The sequence below is a fragment of the Hypanus sabinus genome, chromosome 24 (genome assembly GCF_030144855.1).
Source record: "Hypanus sabinus isolate sHypSab1 chromosome 24, sHypSab1.hap1, whole genome shotgun sequence".
NCBI lineage: Eukaryota > Metazoa > Chordata > Chondrichthyes > Myliobatiformes > Dasyatidae > Hypanus > Hypanus sabinus.
The window spans coordinates 5,847,425-5,866,169 of NC_082729.1; the positions used below are offsets into that span (position 1 = coordinate 5,847,425).

Below are 18,745 nucleotides of genomic sequence, written 5' to 3' on the forward strand. Positions count from 1 at the left end.
ACAATACTCCCAAGTGAGGTCTCACTGCTCCCTCATAAAGCCTCATTGTTACATTCATTGAGAGAAACACTGCTAAATAGGCCCTTTGAGCCGTGCTGCCCAGCAATCCCCCGATTTTACCCCAGCCTAATCATGGGACAATTTACAATAACCAGTTAACCTACCATCAGCTATGACTTTGGACTGTGGGAGGAAACCAGAGCACTTGGAGGAAACCCACACAGTCACAGGAAAAACGTACAAACTCCTTACAGGCAGCGACGGGAACGGACCCCAAGTTGCTGGCACTGTCAAACACTGTGCTAACCACTATGCTACCATTATTCATTGCTGAGGCATTGGTCATTGGTGTATCTGTATTGTACGTATGTACCCGGGTGCACACGCCCCTCTGAATATTTTCTATTGTAATGCAGATCCTTTGTTTTAAAGGCACCGTTCTCGCCAAAGATCTGTCAGCGTGAGAGTGCACAGATGAAGTTTTAACATCGTACATTATTGCGACGTAAACAGCAATTTTTCACCCTTGCCAGTTTTGATCTCTTCACTGCAGTTAATTTTGTATTCTGTCCGTGTGGAGTTTCTCACGGTTCAGGAGGGTGGGAGGTGTTTGTCGCCGGTGTTCACAGCTGCATTCTGTTGAGCAATAGCAACGCTGCCCTTTAAAGTGTCGCGCCACACTGCTGTACAGTGGCACAGCGGGGAGCCTAACGCTTTACGGTGCCACCGATCGAGGTGCAATTTCTGTCCGTGAGGAGTTTGTACGTTCTCGCCTAGGCCGCAGGGGTTTCCTCTGCGTGCTCCAGGTTCCTCCCATATTCCAAGGGCATACGAGTAAGTTATAGACATGCTATATTAGTAACAGAACGACGGTGGCTCTTGCGGGCTGCCCCCAGCACATCCTGTGTTAGTCGCTTAGTCGTTGATACAAAATGATGCATTTTCCTGTATGTTTTGATGTTTCGATTTACGAATAATCTCTGATCTGTCATCACCACCATCATCATTATGTGCTGTGTCGCAATACGTGGGCGATCATGGTCTGTCCGTGATCGTGGTTATTCTCGGCAAATCTTTCTATAGAAGTGGTTTGCCATTGTCTTCTTCCGGTCAGTGTCTTCACAAGACGGGAGACTCCCAGCCATTATCAACCCTCTTCAGAGATTGTCTGCCTGGCGTCGGTGGCCGCATAACCAGGACCTGTGATATGCAGTAGGCCTCTGTTAGTCTCGATAGACCATGGATTTGCACCTTGCAAGGTTTCTTGTCCTTGAGCAAGGCACTTAACAACACGTTGCTGTGCGACGACACCGGTGCCAAGCTGCTTGGGTCCTGGTGCCCTTCCCTTGGACAACATCGGTGGCATGGAGAGGGGAGACTTGCAACTTGGACAACTGCCGGTCTACCGTTAAAAAAACCTCGTGATGTCCACCAGCTGCTCCCATGGCTTCATGTGACCCTCATCTGGGGGCTAACCAGATGCTACCACCTTGCCCAAGGGTGGCCAGCTGAGGGGAGGGAGGGCCTAATAACTACTTTGATAGAGACATGTCTTCCCCCCCCCCCCCCCACTGCCACCCATTTTTTAATAGCTGCACTTATTTAAAATTTACATTCACCAACAGACATGGTAGGATTTGAACTGGAGTTTATGGAGTATAACTGTAGCTTCATTCTGGTGTCAGATCCCTGCCTCGGCTGCCGGTGATTAGAGCACCCTCTAGTGTTGACTGTCTGCAGTGCAAGAGGTTCGCCATCAAGCCAGGCCTGACAGAACCTGACCACATCGGCCCTTCATTCCTCACCGCAGACGCTACCTGACCTGCTGAGCGCCTCCAGCGTTTTGTGTGTGTTCAACTGGCTCAGGACACGATAGTTTGCTCAGCCTCACACAGAGACTGAGGGGAGAACAGTAGAAGTTTATAAGAATTATAGAGTCATAGATGGAATAGTCAGCTGGTATCTTCTGCCCAGAATCAGGGTGCTTAATATAGAAGCTATAAGTTCAAAAGCGAAGTGCGGGCCAAGTATTTACAAAGATTGGTGGGCGTCTGGAATGTGCTCCTATGTCTGGTGATGGGTACAATGAAGGTGTTTAAGAGAATCAAAATCAGAATCAGGTTTAATATTACTGGTGTATGTCAGGAAATTACTTTTTCTTGCGCAGCAGTGCAATGCAATAGGTGATAATAGATGTGAATTATAGTCAGTAAGTATATATATTAAATAAGAGTGCAAAAACAGAAATTACAAAGTGGTGATGTAGTCTTCATGGGTTCATGGACCATTCAGCAATCAGATGACCAAGAGGAACAAGCTGTTCCTGAATCATTGAGTGAGTGCCTTCTGGCTCCTGTCCCTCCTCCCTGATGGTAGCAACGAGAACAAGCTCTTACATCGAGACATGAATGTGCAAAAAAATGAATGGATATGGACTGCGTGCAGACAGATTTGATTGCGTGCCATTAGCTGTTAACTGTTCAGCACAGCATTGTGGGCTGAAGGCCGTGTTCCTGGGCAGTGTAACGGCTATTACCATGTGTCCTCCATTTCCCGTCAATAACAATTTACTTCAGAGTTCAAAGTGAATTTATTATCAAGGTATGTGTAAGTCATCTTATACCACCCTGAGATTCTATCTATCTGTCTTTATGTCTATCTCTCTGTCTGACTGGCTGGCTGCCTATCTCTGCCCATCTATCTATTTATCTGTCTATATCTATTTATCACTGTATCTTTCTCTGTCTATCTACCTATCTATTTGTCTGTCATGTCTTTCTACCTATCTCTGTCTATCTCTCCATCTGGCTATTAATCTGTTGTTTATTTATTTACGTATTTATTTATCTGTTTATTTATTTGTTTAGAGATACAGCACGGAACAGGCCCTTTGAGCTGTATCGCCCAACGGTCCCCCGATTTAATCCTTGCTTAATCACAGGACAATTTACAATCACCAATTTACCTACCAACAAAATTTACTATTTTCCTACCTCCGGGAGGAAACCGGAGCACCCGGAGGAAACTCACGCAGTCACGGGGAGAACGTACAAACTCCTTACAGGCAGCAGCTGGAATTGAACCTGGGTCGCCGGTACTGTAAGCCGTTGTGCTAACCACCATGCCACCCTGATCTCAGGGTTGTGTATGGTGATTTATACATACTTGGATTATAAACTAACTTTGAACTTTGGGCATTAGCGTTACAGGGTTTTCATTCCAGGTTGAATTAATTCCAGGACTAAAAGGCTCAACAAGAATGAACTTGATGGGCCGTGTGTCCTGTTTCTGTGCTATAGTACTCCATGACTCTATGAGAGGTGTGTTTAATGTCTCTGGGCCATATGTTTGGGGGGGGGGGTTTCATTGAAACCTACCAAATACCAAAAAAATTGGGACATTTAAGAGTTACATAAATGAAAGAAAAAGTGGAGAGTGTTGTAGGAGGTAAGGGTTAGATTGATCTTGGAATAGGTTGCCACTTCTTGTGTTCCCACAACTAATGGACTGGCTTTCAAGGACTCTTCATCTCATGTTCTTGATATTTATTGCTTATTTATTTATTATTATTGTTTCTTCTTTTGTATTTGCACAGCTTATTGTCTCCTGCACCCTGGTTGATCGTCCAGGTTGGGCGGTCTTTCATTGATTCTGTTATGGTTATTATTCTATAGATTTGTCGAGTATGCCTGCAAGAAAATCAATCTCGGGGTTGTATATGGTGACATAGACAGTATGTACTTAGAAAATAAGATTTACTTTGGACTTTGAACATCGTGGCCCAAAATACCTGTACTGTGCTGTACTGTTCTATCTTGGATAGAAAGGACGCAGTGAAAGTGTCTCCATCAGAATCAGGTTTAATATCACCAGCATATATCGTGAAATTTGTTATGAAGTACGTTGCAATACATAATAGAAACTGTAAATTACAGTAAGTATATGTATATCAAAAAGTTTAATTAAGTAGTGCAGAAACTAGAAATAAAAGTAGTGAGTAGTGTTCATAGGTTCAGTGTCCATTCAGAAATCTGATGGCAGAGGGGAAGAAGCAGTTCCTGAATCATTGAGTATGCGTCTTCAGGCTCCCATACGTCTTTCTTGATGGTAGCAATGAGAACAAGGCATGTCCTGGGTGATGGGAGTCCTTAATGATGGATGTCGCCTTTCTGGGACGTTGCTCCTTGAAGATGCCCTGCGTACTGCCCACGATGGAGCTGACTGACTTCACAACTCTCTGCAGTTTATTTCGATCCTGTGCAGCACCCCCACCTCCCCACCCCAGTCGGTGATGCAGCTAGTTAGCATGCTCCCCACGGTACATCTGTAGAAATTTAAAAGTAGGAGAGTCCAAAATCTAAGATGCCTCAGAATAAAGGGGGCGTCCATTTAGAACTAAGACGAGGGGGGATTTCTTCAGTCAGAGGGTGAATTTGTAGCCATGAAGAGTGCGGCGGAAGCCAGGTCATTGTGGGTAACTGGTAGGTTCTTGGCTGGTGAAGGGATTGAGGCTTACTGGAGAAGGCAGGGGAATGAAGCTGAAAAAAATTGGCTGTGACTGAATGGCAGAACAGACTTCGGATTTCGGGAGGTGTATGGTCGTGCACTTAGGCAGAACAAATGAAAGGGTTGACTGCTTTCTAAACAGAGAGAAAATACAAAAATCTGAGATGCAAAGGAACGTAGGAGTCCTCGTGCAGGATTCCCTAGAAGTTAATTTGCAGGTTGAGTCGGTGGTGAGGAAGGCAGATGTGATGTTAGTATTCATTTCGAAAGGACCAGAATATAAAAGCAAGGATGTAATGTTGAGATTTTATAAAGCGCTGGTGAGGCCTCACTTGGAATATTAGCGGTTTTGAGCCCCTCCTAGAACACACAGAACACACCTCCTCCCTCACTACCATGCAGGGCACCAAGCAGTCCTTCCAAGGGAGGCGACACTTCATCTGTGAGTCTGATGGGGTCATCTGCTGTGTCTGGTGCTCCCGGTGTGTACATCAGTGAGAGCCGACATGTATTGGGAGACCGTTTCGTTGAGCACCTCTGCTCCGTTCACCAGAGCATACAGATTTCCCCATGCCCCCCCCCTCATTTTAATTCCACTTCCCATTCCGTTATGTCAACCCATGGCCTCCCCTACTGTTGCAATGAAGCCACACCCAGGATGGAAGAACAACACCTTGTATTCTCTCTGGGTAGCCTCCAACCTGATGGCATGAGCATTGATTTCTTGAACTTCTGATAATCTCTCTTATCAGCCCTGTACCTCTTTCACCAATCAACTTCCCAGCTCTTTGCTTCATTCCTCCCCTCACAGCTTCACCTATCACCTTGTGTTTCTCTCTCCCCTCCCCCTCCCCATCTTTTAAATCTACTCCTTTTTTTCCCCCCAGTCCTGCCGAAGGGTCTCGGCCCGAAACGTTGACTGTACTCTTTTCCATGGATGCTGCCAGGCCTGCAGAGTTCCTCCAGAATTTTGTGCATTTTCCTATGTCTTATGGTCTAATTCAATGACATCAGCTCCTCCAAATTCTGTGGCAGGATGTAAACTGTGTCCTTGGACATCGCTACCTGGATGTATTGCCTATATTTTAAATGTTTCTTTTAAAGTAATCTCTTGTTCTAAGGAACAATCTAATTATTTCATGGAAGCACTCTCATGAAGCAACATATGTAAAAGAGCGTATAATTTGTGTTTTCATAGTGATTTAAGTAAAAGAAGCTTTGAACTGAGATGAGTAATTTCATTCAGTGCAATTAGCGCTAATGTGGTTCATTAAATTGGAAATTGAATTTACATCCAGGCACTTTTCACAAGGGATGGCTTCTGTTAAAAAGAGGCCCCGCCCCAAAATGAAGAATTCCTGGGATGGATGTCTGGTTGGAAATGAAATCTTAAAGCTCATCTTAAAGAAAGATTAAGACCTGATAAGACAAATATGGAGAAAATGTCATTAGAATATGATATTATCAAGTGCTCCAGCACAGAATCAGGCCCTTCAGCCCATCTAGTGTATGCCGAGTTGATCTTCTGCCTAGTCCCATCCACCTGCACCTAGACCCGTCCATACCCCTCCCATCCATGTACCTGTACAAACCTATCTTAGTGTGGTTGGGTTGATCCATTTACAAACGTTTCATCACCATACAAGGAGACATCATCAGTACGCTGTGCCCTCTGAATGCTTGGCCTTTATATACTTATCAATCAGTTGATTGGTTGTCAGTATGGAAATTCAATGCGTTTCTGTGGCTCTTACGGGTTCGTAGATGGTGTCTACTTCATACCTAAGAGCCAATGAAATTCAAAGGTCAACTGAAGGGGTAGCCAATCAGGGCCGAGGCAAGCGACCGGATGCTCATATAAACATGAGCACTCCCAGAGAGAAACACCATCAACTACGTCCTGAGGATGTCACCCTGACTGAGATGAAACACCTGCAAGCTAATTGCCAAGCCGCAACGTCAAACACTTCAACCCCGAGCTCCAAATATTCACCACCGTCCCAAAAATCTTTGGACGACAGTGGAGTGCTCGAAAGCCAATCTACAGTGAAGGAACCTGAACTGATTTCAGCTTCAATCAGCCTCTCCCTGCTGTCAGTCAGTGATTTTGGAAACACGCAGCATAGAAACAGATCGTTGGGTTCATGCCAGCATTAGTCGAGTTGAGTCAAGTCAACATTGTGTTTACTGTCAGATGCACAAGTACGTACAGGCACAAGTGCAATGCAAAAACTTAAATATCAGGAAAAAAGTTAAGAAAAGCTTACAGGTACATAGCAGCATGTAAGATGCATTCAAACGCAAAAAACACATACATGTAAATTATATATACAGAACTGCGCAGAAGTCTGAGACACATGTATATAACTGGGGTGCCAAAGACTTTAACACAGTGCTGTAGTAATTTTATGTATTGCAATGTACAGCCGCCATTAAAAAAATCATGACATACATGAGTTCAAAGTAAATTTTTTTTATCAAAGTACATTATCAAAGGAGTTGGCGAATTTTGTTTCTTTTTCTTTTTCATGTGGAAGGGGTTGACGTTTTTTCTTTTATTGACTCCATGGTTTTTCTGTATTTCATGGCTATCTGGAGAAGATGAATGTCAGAGTTGTACACGCATACTTTGACAATAAAATGAACCTTTTGAACATATAACCAGATGTAACCACTTAACAATTACAGCACAGAAACAGGCCATCTCGGCCCTTCTAGTCCGTGCCGAATGCTTACTCTCACCTAGTCCCACCTACCTGCACTCAGCCCATAACCCTCCATTCCTTTCCTGTCCATATACCTATCCAATTTTATTTTAAATGACAATATTGAACCTGCCTCTACCACTTCTACTGGAAGCTCGTTCCCCACAGCTACCACTCTCTGAGTAAAGAAGCTCCCCCTCATGTTACCCCTAAACTTTTGCCCCCTAACTCTCAATTCATGTCCTCTTGTTTGAATCTCCCCTACCCTCAGTGGAAAAAGCCTATCCACATCAAATCTATCATCATTTTCTTGTGGGCATATTTAACAGATCTATAGAAATAATAACTATAACAAAATTAATGAATGACCACCCAACTAGAGCATTCAACCAGAATGCAGAAGACAACATCCCATGCAATAGCAAATGAAGAATCAATAATATAAATAAGTGAGCATTGGGTGTTGAGAACGTGAGGTGAGTCCTTGATGGAATGGCGAGTCAGAGTCGATGGGCCAAGTGGCCTGATTCTGCTCCTGTGCCTGATGGTCTGATGGTGTGAAAGTCCAGAAGAGGAGTCTCGACCTGAAGCATCGACTGTCCACTCCCTCCACAGATCGCTCCCTGATTCTCCTGAGTTCCCTTTCCTTTGTGGCTCCCGGTTCCAGCATCTGCAGACTCCTGTGCCGCCAAGGGAATGGACAAGCTGGCCTGCAGCTGAAGGAGGTTCTGTTCTTTCAGGACTGTGTTTGGGTTAGCCGGAGCTTGCTTTGATTGACAGTATAAATCCAAGCTTGTTCCCCTCCACAGGTGCTGACTGGTGGGCTGAGTACCTCCAGCTGTACTCCAGCGACAGGAAATTACCGACCGTGTTGCCTTGGCAAGGGCACTTTCCAGGCGTTCGTTCACTCATTATGTGCGGTTGGCGATCATGGTCTTCCCATCATCATGATTGTTCTTTGCAAATGTTTCTTCAGGTTATCCGGTTTTCCTCCCACAGTCCGAACAGTTGGCCATTGTTAATTGTCCTGTGATTAGGCTAGGATTAAATCAAGGCAGAGCAGCTCAAAGGGCCAAAAGGGTCTATTCAGTGCTACATCTCTATAAATAAGTGAATAAATATCCTGTTGTGTAGCATCCTTATAATCTTCTGATGTCCTACTTTTAAATGCAGTGAAATAGCTTAAGGTAATAACAAATAGTAACTTATTGTGAGTGTTGCTTTGGATTTCCAGCATCTGCAGAAACCCTTGCTGATTTTGTTCAGAGGGATTCTGGCCCTCGTTTGACAGCAGACTTACAAAAAATCCGGCAGCATTTTATGTTCAGAGTATTCTTTAGTGTGTTACGCTCCAATAGGTTTCATTACCTTTTGGGAATTAATTTAATTAAAAGGCACTCTCACCGTGCAGAGGGGAGTGGAATCTTCATTTTCATGGTGTTTCCAAGGCGACGCAGAATTTTGCAAGAGTAAATAGTCTGTCGTCCTGGTAACTCAGAGCAAGGTAGGGAGACGCTGCTATAGGCCCGTTCTGGCACTTTGTAGTGACAGTGGAGCTGATTTACGCAGAAGTCTGCTTGTTTTCGGATGATTACCCGGTGGGCACTGATCTTTTAAAAGTGAACCAGGATCCAGGGTTGCTTCGTGATGCACCGAACAAGTTTTAGGTGAGAATTGACACTCTTCTGACACATTGAATTTCAGCTAATTTGCTTCTCGCGGTCAGGGAGGAGGTACAGGAGCCTGAAGGCACACACTCAGTGATTCAGGAACACTTTCTTCCCCTCTGCCATCTGATTTCTGAATGGACACTGAACCTATGAACACTACTCACTACTTTCTTATTTCTATTTTCACTTACCTATTTAATACATACATATACACACGTGTAATATACTTTTTTTCCTCTATTTATTTATCGTTGTACTGCTGCTGTAAAATTAAACTTCATGACATCTGCTGGCAATACGAAACCTGATATTAAGTATCTAAATATGCTTTTCAAAAAGATTCAGATGTTTTTAAAGGGTTCTGAATCTTTTGCACTAAGCAAAAAGGAATTGTCTTTCCACATGGATATTTAAAAAGAACTTCAGATTCAGATCTGAATTGAAATTTTAACTAATTTGCTTTTGCACTGTGTGTCGAAAGATAATTTCTTTTTGCTGATTTACAGTATGTAAGATGTGAAGTTACGAGCTGTTATTACCTCGAACTATTTCACTGTATTTAAATGTACCGCACTAGAAGATTTTAAGAATGCTGTACCACAGAATATTTCTTTCCTTGCAAGTAATGGAATTATAATTACAAATGAACCACTTTAAGTATTAAAGTGCTTTAGGATATTAGACCATAAGGCATAGGAGCAGAAGTAGGACATTCGGTGCATTTGCTCTGCCTTTTCATTATGGCTAACCTATTTTCCTCTGAACCCGAATCTCCTGTCTTCTCCCCATAACCGTTCATGCTCCGATTGGGAACCTTCCAACCCCCACCGTAAGTATACCCAAGGACTTGGCCTCACACAGCTGCCTGCAGCAATGAGCTCCACAGACTCACCACCCTGTGGCTAAAGGAGGATATGGTCTTGTATCATGTGATTCAGTACCAGACTAGTTAGAGAGTATTAATTAAATTAAATTTGATTCTTCTGTTTGGAGAATGCTCCTGATAAGATAACATGATCTGTAATTTCCCCTCTGTGTCTCCTGTTGAACAATGTTATTTATTTACTTATTTATTGAGGTACAGCCCTTCTGACAAGAAAAGCCAAATTGTGAAATTAAATAATTAAGTATGGGTGGTGGGTGGGTGGAGATATGTCTCCATCAAAGGAGGGGGTGAGGTGCTCCTTCCCTCCTCTATCCTGCAGGTCACCCTTGGACAAGGTGTAGCACCTGCTTAGCCCCACAATCAGGGTCATGTGAAGCCACGGGAGCAGGTGGTGGACGGCCGTACGAGCAGCCGGTGCACATCACAAGTCCTGGTGATGTGACCACTGACACCAGGCAGACAATCTCTGAAGAGTATTGATAACGGCTGGGATCGCCCATCTTGTAAAGACACTGCCCAGAAGAAGGTAATGGCAAACCGCTTCTGTAGAAAGATTTGCCAAGAATGGCAGCTGTGTGGAACGAGCTTCCAGTAGAAGTGGTTGAGCAGGTTCGATATTGTCATTTAAAAAAAAAATTGGATAGGTATACAGACAGGAAAGGGATGGAGGGTTAAGGGCTGAGTGCAGGTCAGTGGGACTAGGTGAGAGTAAGCGTTCGGCACGGACTAGAAGGGCCTGTTTCCGTGCTGTCGTGGTTATATGGTTAAGAACAGTCATGGTCATGGAAAGACCACGATCGCCCACGTCATACAACACAGCAGATAATGATGATGTCATGTGGCACAACACATAATAATGATGTCATATGACACGGCACCCAATGAATGAACGAAATAAATAATAATAATAATGATGATGAGGGCATGAGTACCAAGGTCCTGGAAAGTGAGTCTGTAGGTTGTGGGATCAGTTCAGAGTTGAGGTGTGTGATGTTATCCATGCTGGTTCAGGAGCCTGATGGTCAAAGGGAAGTGATAGCCAGGCAACTCATTAATTTGCCAGTTATTAAATGGGCAAAACGCCTACAACTGAGACCAGCTTATTCGGTGTCTTTGTCAGTTGGACCATTTGTCCAAAGAGCCTGTTTCCATGTATGTAGGTGAAAGTTTTTTTTCTGGGGAGCAGACATATCTGATACGAGGGGTTGGTGGGGGGGGAGGTGGGGGTTCTGCTGCACCGGATCAAAGTAAGCTGCAGAGAGTTATAAAATTAGTCAGCTCCGTCGTGGGCACCAGCCTCCTTAGTATCCAGGACATCTTCAAGGAGCGGTCCCTTCAGAAAGTTGGCATCCATCTTTCAGGACCCCCATCACCCAGGACATGTCATGGAGGAGATACAGGAGCGTGAAGGCACACACTCAGCAATTCAGGAACAGCTTCTCCCACTCTGCCATCCCATTTCTGAATGGGCATTGAACCCATGAATAGTACCTCACTATTTTTTGTTCTACTTTTGCACTTCTTATTTAATTTAACTTTTAAAATACATATGTATACTTATTACTGTAGTTTACAGTTTTTATTATTATGTATTACAATCTACTGCTGCCGCAAAACAAGGAATTTCACAACATGTGCTGGTGATATTAAACCGGATTCTGATTAATTTTCCTTCTCAAAGCAAGAGGTATTTACTCAGCATCAGTACATGCACCAAAAGCAAACACTTTGTCCTGTTACACAAGAGATTCTGCAGATACCAGGAGCCTTGCGCGCGCGTTCGTTTTCGTTCTCTCTCTCTTTCTCTCTCTCTCTCTCTCTCTCTCTCTCCCTCTCTCCCTCTCTCCCTCTCTCCCTCTCTCCCTCTCTCCCTCTCTCTCTCTCTCTCTCTCTCCCTCTCTCCCTCTTTCTCCCTTCCTCTCTCTCCCTCCCTCTCTCTCCCTCCCCCAGAAGATCTCAGGTCAGACCGCATCTGTGGAGAGAAATAAGCTGTTTACAAGAGATTCTCCAGTTGCTGGAAACCCAAGCAACAAGTGCGAATGCTGGAAGAACTCAGCAAATCAGGCAGCATCTGTGGCGAGGAATGAGCAGTCGATGTTTCAGGCCGAGGCCCTTCATCAGGACTAGAAAGGAAGGGGGCAGAAGCCAGAATAAGAAAATGGGGGGGATGGGAAGGAGTACAAGCTGGCAGGTGATAGGTGAGGGGAAAGGTGGGTGTGTGGGGGAGGGGGATGAGGTAAGAAGCTGAAAGGGGATAGGAGGAATAGGTAAAGGGCTGAAGAAGAAGCAATCCGATAGGAGAGGAGAATGGACCATGGAAGAAAGGGAAGGGGCACCAGAGGGAGAGGAGAAGAGTAGGGGTGAATGGGGAATGGGAAAAAATGAAGGAGGGGGGATTAATTGCTAGATGTTGGAGAAAGTGGTGTTCATGTCATCAGGTTGAAGGCTATGCAGAGTATAAGGTTTTGCCTCTCCAGCCTGAGTGTGGCCTCATCGTGGCAGTAGAGGAGGCCCTCGATAGATAGGTCAGAACAGGAAGTTGAATTGAAATGGGTGGCCACTGGGAAATTCTGCTTTTTGCGGCGGATGGAACAAAGGTGCTTGACAAAATAGTCCTAATTATCCTGCGTTTGGTCTGTGTTCATTTTGCTTTCCATCTCCAGAAGCCTGCTCAAGCAGGATCCTGCTGGTCTCCTGGATTAAAAGGCTATGTTCAGGTGAATCCTTTAATGAAATTCTGTGTGTTTTTCGTCTCACCTCAGCCGTCATTCCGAAGAACTTGCCGGCACCTCAGGAGGGGGATCCCGAGAAGCATAGCATGCAGGCTTCAGTGAAGAGCTCGCCAGAACAGCTGGCCATCCACCGCGGCCGGAAGCCAGGCAGGAAGCGGAGCCGAGTGGGGCAGGTGGGCGACGGCAAGCCGGAAATGCAGCGCGCCGTCTCGTCCACCGCCAAGCCTGTGGAACCACTAAAGATCCCAAAGAAGCGAGGCCCAAAACCGGGGAGCAAGGTAGGTCAAGTTGACGGACCTGCCCAGCCTGTTATACCCAAAGCAACCTTGTATCAATGTTCAAAGTCCAAAGTGACTTTTATTATTAGAGTACGTATTTGTCACTACCTAAAACCCTGAGATTCATTTTCCTGTGGGCATACTCAGCAAATCTATAGAATCATAACTATAACAGAATCAGTGAAAAATCAACCAGAGTGCGGAAGGCAACAAACTGTGCAAATAAAAGTGTAAATAAATAGCAATAAATAATGAGAACATGAGATACAGAGTCCTTAAAGTGAGATCATTGTGAGAACAGTTCAGTGGATGGATAAGTGGGTGTAGTTATCCCCTTTTGTTCAAGAACCTGATGATTGAGGGGTAGTAACTATTCTTGAACCTGGTGGTGTGAGTCCTGAGGCTCTCGTACCTCCTATCTGATGACAGCAGCGAGAAAAGAGCATCTAGCAATTATTGTTTGTGTCAATCTGGGTTTTCCTGCATCTGCAGGATTTCTTGTGTCCATAAGATATTCTTGTCCTCTTGAAATGAATGCTAACGTTGCATTTGCTTTCCTCACCACAGACTCCACCTGCAAGCTAACCATTGGGGCAGGGCTCCCCAACCATTTTTATGCCATGGACCAGTACCATTAAGCATTGGGTTCTGTCAACCCCTACCTTAGGGGATCCTGGACTCCCAAGCGTATTCACACTGTGAGGTTCCTACATTTCAAGCATTGCAGAAGATTGTCCAAATGGTTGAGTCTTCCAAGCTCAGTTGACCATCTTTCTGGTGGTCGGTTAGTCCCACTGCTGTCTCTGGCTTGGTTCATCTTGTCACAACCAGGGATTGTTTTTGAGCCTGTTAGTATGCGGACTGCATTTTCTCAGTGTCACCTTGTTACTAAGTGTTGTCCTTGGATTGCTTACCTTTTATGTCTAATTGTTTGGGTTTTCACTTTGTAGGATCGTTGAGAATGTTAAGCTCTCTTTGTATTTATCACTTTTATCAAATTTGGGATGCTTTAATTAGCACAGTAGTGTTAATGTCCGGAATTCCTATGTGCTCCAGGGTGTGTTTCAGGGTAGTATGCCAACCCTTCTTTGTTGGGTCGTCGTGGGCGAAACTCGGACCAAGTTCTTCTGAGTATCAACAGTGATTTCTGTTCATCAAGATTCCGTACAGCTTGCCTGGGTTCTTGTAGTTTTTCTAGTTAATGTAGGTAGTAAAACTTTTACTAACATACTAACTGAAAAGAAATTAGAAACAATTGTTCTGGCAAGATGAATCAAGCCAGAGAAGAGCGATGGGATGAGCGTACCACCAGGAAGATGGTGAACTGAGTTTGGGAAAAGTCAAACATTCAATCTTCGGCCACACTCAGATTGGAGGAGCAACACCTTATATTCTGTCTGAGTCGCCTCCAAACTGATGGCATGAACATAGATTTCTTGAAATTCTGGTAATTCCCCCCCCCCCCCAACCCTGCTTCACTATTCCCCATTCTCATTTCCCTTTCTCACCTTATCTCCTTTCCTGCCCATCACCTCCCTCTGGTGCTCCTCCCCCTTCCCCTTCTTCAAAGGTCTTCCCACCTCTCCTATCAGATTCCTCCCTCTCCATCCCTTTGTCTCTCCCACCAATCAACTTCCCAGCTCTTCACTACCCACCCCTCCCTCCCTCTGGGTTTCACCTATCACCTTGTACTTCTGCCTCCCAAGCCCCACCTTCTTGCTTTGACTTTTCATGTCTTTTCTCCAGTCCTGATGAAAGGACTCGGCCTGAAACGTTGATTTTTTTTTACTTTTTTCTCATAGACGCTGACTGACCTGCTGAGCTCCTCCAGCATTTTGTGTGCATTGCTTTGGATTTCCAGCTTCTGCAGATTTTCTCTTGTTTGTAATAAATCTTTAGTTTTGTTTGAATTGTGAATCCTGCACTGGAGTTCACGAGTGATCCTCACACATCTCTAATGGACTTTTTGCCCTTGCAGCGGAAACCACGTGCCCTGCAGAATACGGTCCCGACCTCCCCTACCACCAGCACCCCAGAGCCCGATACCAGCACAGTCCCCCAAGATGCAGCCACAATCCCCAGCACAGCCATCACGCAGTCTCCAACAGGTACGTGAAACAAATCCCCAAGGGCTCGGCAGGCCAGGCAGCGTCCACGGGGGGTGACATTTTGGAGCAGGGGCCCTTCATCGGAACCGGAACTAAAAAGGGAAGGGGAGATAAAGAGAAAAGAAGGCGTGTGTGAGAGTGGGGATCTAAATTGTCAGTATAATGCACAAGAAACGGCAGAGGAGCTCAGCAGATCAGGCAGTATCTACGGGGAGAGAAATAGTCAACGTTTCGGGCTGAGACCAATTCATCAGGAATCAAGAGAGACTGTGCTAATGAAGGGTCTCAGACCGAAATGTCGGCTCTTTATTACTCTCTACAGATGCTGTCTGACTTGCTGAGTTCCTCCAGCATTTTGTGTGTGTGTGTGTCTGTGTCTGCAGAATCTCTTGTGTTTAAAATTAATGTGCGTTATATCGTACTGCCTCACAACATTAACCATTCAAATTGAGGGAAAATGGTTATGACATGGACCTGCCTCAAAAATATCCTTGACTGCAAGTTCTTTGAAATACGTTATCGGGTTTCTACACTGCAGTTGTCTGAGGCAGTATCAGCAGTTTGGTTCAATGCCCCTCAGACAGGCGACAATTAGTAAGACTGTTTTAGTGTTATCCGTGCTGGAAGCAAAGTTGAGTGGACAAAGATATCAGTGTGTTAGTAACACACACAAAACTCTGGAGGAACTCAGCAGGTCAGGCAGCATCTATGGAGAAGAATAAACAGTCAATATTTCGGGCTGAGATCCTTCATCAGGACTCATGTCCCACTGTCCGACCTACTGAGTTCCTCCCACTTATTTCGTTTCTCTGCAGCGCCCCCCCCCCCCCCCGTACCAGATGGTGATGCAGCCAGGTACATCTGGAGAAATTTACAGGTGGCTTTGGTGACAGACCAAATCTCCTCAAACTCCTAGTGAAATATAGTCACTGTTGTGCCTTCTTTGTAGCTGCATCGATACATTGGGTCCAGGTTAGGCCCTCAGAGATGTTGATGCCCAGGAACTTGAAATTGCTCACTCTCTCCACTTCTGATCCCATTATGAGGACTGGTGTGTGTTCCCTCATCTTACTCTTTCTGAAATCCTCACTCACGTCTTCAGTCTTACTGACGATGAATGCAAGGTTGTTGCTGCAACACCACTCAACCAATCTCTCTCCTATACGCCCTCTCGTCACCATCTGAAATTCTGCCAATGGTAGCTGTATCATCAGCAAATTTATAGATGGCATTTTGAGCATCCTTGAGTATGTTAATGCAAACGATGCATTTCACTGTATTTTCAATGGTATTATCATCATGTTTCATGTCAAATGACCTGGGCCATCAGGGATTGTTCTTGGCAAATTTTCCTACGGTATTAGTTTTCCATGCCTTCTTCTGGGCAGTGTCTTTACAAGAAGGGTGACCTCACCCAATCTTCGATGTACACATGATAAATAAATCTGAATCCTGAATTGTTCATGAACACTACCTTCTTACTGTGTTTTTTTGCACTATTGATTTCTGTATTTTAAAATAGTTTTCTGACTTTACACTGTACCATTGCCATAGAACAGCAAATTTCACATCGTCCGTATGATTGTGTCAGTGACACTAAATCTGATGTTGTTTCATGTTAAGGTTATTTATTAATGTGTGTTTCGTCCCCAATGCTCTTCTAAACTTAACTCTAATCACTTCACTGCTGTTGGATCTCCATTTCATTTCCGTTCCTTGGGGTTCTTCTGTGAGTCAAAAATGGCGAGTTTATTTTGGAGTACAAACAAACATACAAATACTAAATAAAGAGCTGAGGAATGATGCTAAGAGGGGAATTAACGCTAAGACAAAAGATTAAAGATGGTGCTTCTGAAAAATCCATCACTTATAGGTAAAAGGAAATTTGGTAGATAATGAAGTAGTTAATAGGCTACATAATTAAAGCAATTTCATCACATGGGTAATAAGATATAGGAGCAGAAGTAGGCCATTTACTTTACTTTGTCACCAAACAATTGATACTAGAGCGTACAATCATCACAGCAATATTTGATTCTGCGCTTCGCACTCCCTGGAGTACAAATCGAAGCAAATAAAAATTTAAATTATGTCATAATTAGAAAATAGAAAAGGGAAAGTAAGATAGTGCAAGTCAGGTCTGGATATTTGGAAGGTACGGCCCAGATCCGGGTCAGGATCCGTTCAGCAGTCTTATCACAGTTGGAAAGAAGCTGTTCTCAAATCTGAGCCGTATGAATCTTCAAGCTCCTGAACCTTCTCCCGAAGGGAAGAGGGACAAAAAGTGTGTTGGCTGGGTGGGTCGTGTCCTTGATTATCCTGGCAGCACTGCTCCGACAACGTGCGGTGTAAAGTGAGTCCAAGGATGGAGGATTGGTTTGTGTGATGTGCTGGGGTATGTTCACTATCTTCTGCAGCTTCTTCCGGTCTTGGACAGGACAACTTCCATACCAGGTTGTGATGCACCCTAGAAGAATGCTTTCTACAGTGCACCTATAAAAATTAGTGAGGGTTTTAGGGGACAAGCCAAATTTCTTCTGCTTTCTCAGGAAGTAAAGGCGCTGGTGGGCCTTCTTGGCAGTAGACTGTGCTTGGTTAGACCAAGTCAGGTCATTTGTGATATTCACCCCGAGGAACTTAAAGCTTTTGACCTGTTCCACCTGTGCACCACCGATGTAGATGGGGCTGTGCTGTCTGTTACTCCTTCTGAAGTCAACAACCAATTCCTTCGTCTTGCTGACGTTGAGGGATAGGTTATTGTCTTCGCACCATGCCACTAGGTTCTTAATTACCTCTCTGTACTCAGACTCATCATTATCCAAGATATGCCCTACAACTGTGGTGTCATCAGCAAACTTATATATTGAGTTTGATGGAAACTTGGCAACACAATCATGGGTGTACAGTGAGTACAGCAGGGGGCCGAGTACACAACCTTGTGGGGCACCAGTGCTCAGAGTGATTGTAGAGGAGAGTTTGTCCCTTATCTTTACAGCCTGGGTCCTGTCTGTGAGGAAGATGAAGATCCAGCTGCAGATCTGAGTGCTAAGACCCAGGTTCCGGAGCTTAGGAATTAGTTTATTCGGAATGATGGTATTAAAGGCAGAGCTTTAGTCAATGAAAAGGAGCCTTACATATGTGTCTCTATTCTCCCGGTGTTCTAAGGGGGAATGTCGTGCCAGAGAGATGGCATCTGCCATTGACCTGTTGCTCTGATAGGCGAATTACAAAGCGTCAAGGTTGACTAGTAGACTTTGTTTGATGTGTGCCATACCCAATTGCTCGAAGCACTTCACTGATATTGATGTCAGAGCCACAGGTCGATAGTCATTCAGGCATGCCACCTTGCTTTTCTTCGGCACCGGATTTATCGTTGCCTGCTTAAAGCACGAGGGGATCTTAGACTGAAGCAGAGAACAGTTGAAGATGTCAGCAAACACTCCAGCTAGCTCGCTTGCACAGGCCCGGAGAACCCGGAGATGCCATCTGGGCCCGTCACCTTCCTTGGATTTATCTTCATTTGGCCCATTGAGTCTACTCCGCCATTCAATCATGGGTTGATCCAATTCTTCCAGTCACTCCCTCTCCCCTGCCTTCTCCCCATACCCTTTGATGCCCTGGCTAACCAAAAACCTATCTATCTCTGCCTTAAATGCACCCAATGACTTGGCCTCCACAGCCACTCAAGGCAGCAAATTCCGCAGATGTACCACCCTCTGACTAAAGTAATTTCTGTGCTGATACTTAGCCAATGAAAAACGAGAAAGGTGCTAAACCATTAATTTAGCTGCTATACTGCCAGTGAGTGTGAAAAATACATGAATTTGTTCAAAAGACCAAATCTTATAAAATACGGTTTC

The 18,745-nt window shown here is 44.6% G+C and overlaps 1 protein-coding gene across 8 annotated transcripts in view; it reads left to right on the forward strand.

Annotated features, from left to right (window-relative positions):
• LOC132380423 (polycomb protein SCMH1-like) overlaps positions 1-18,745 on the forward strand; it is a 211,319-nt gene that overhangs the window by 165,575 nt on the left and 26,999 nt on the right. For all 8 annotated transcript variants that reach the window (XM_059949208.1, XM_059949209.1, XM_059949211.1 and 5 more), the window contains 2 exons: positions 12,530-12,777; positions 14,756-14,885. In XM_059949208.1, the coding sequence (XP_059805191.1) occupies positions 12,530-12,777; positions 14,756-14,885 (378 nt within the window). The remainder of the gene's footprint in view (positions 1-12,529; positions 12,778-14,755; positions 14,886-18,745) is intronic.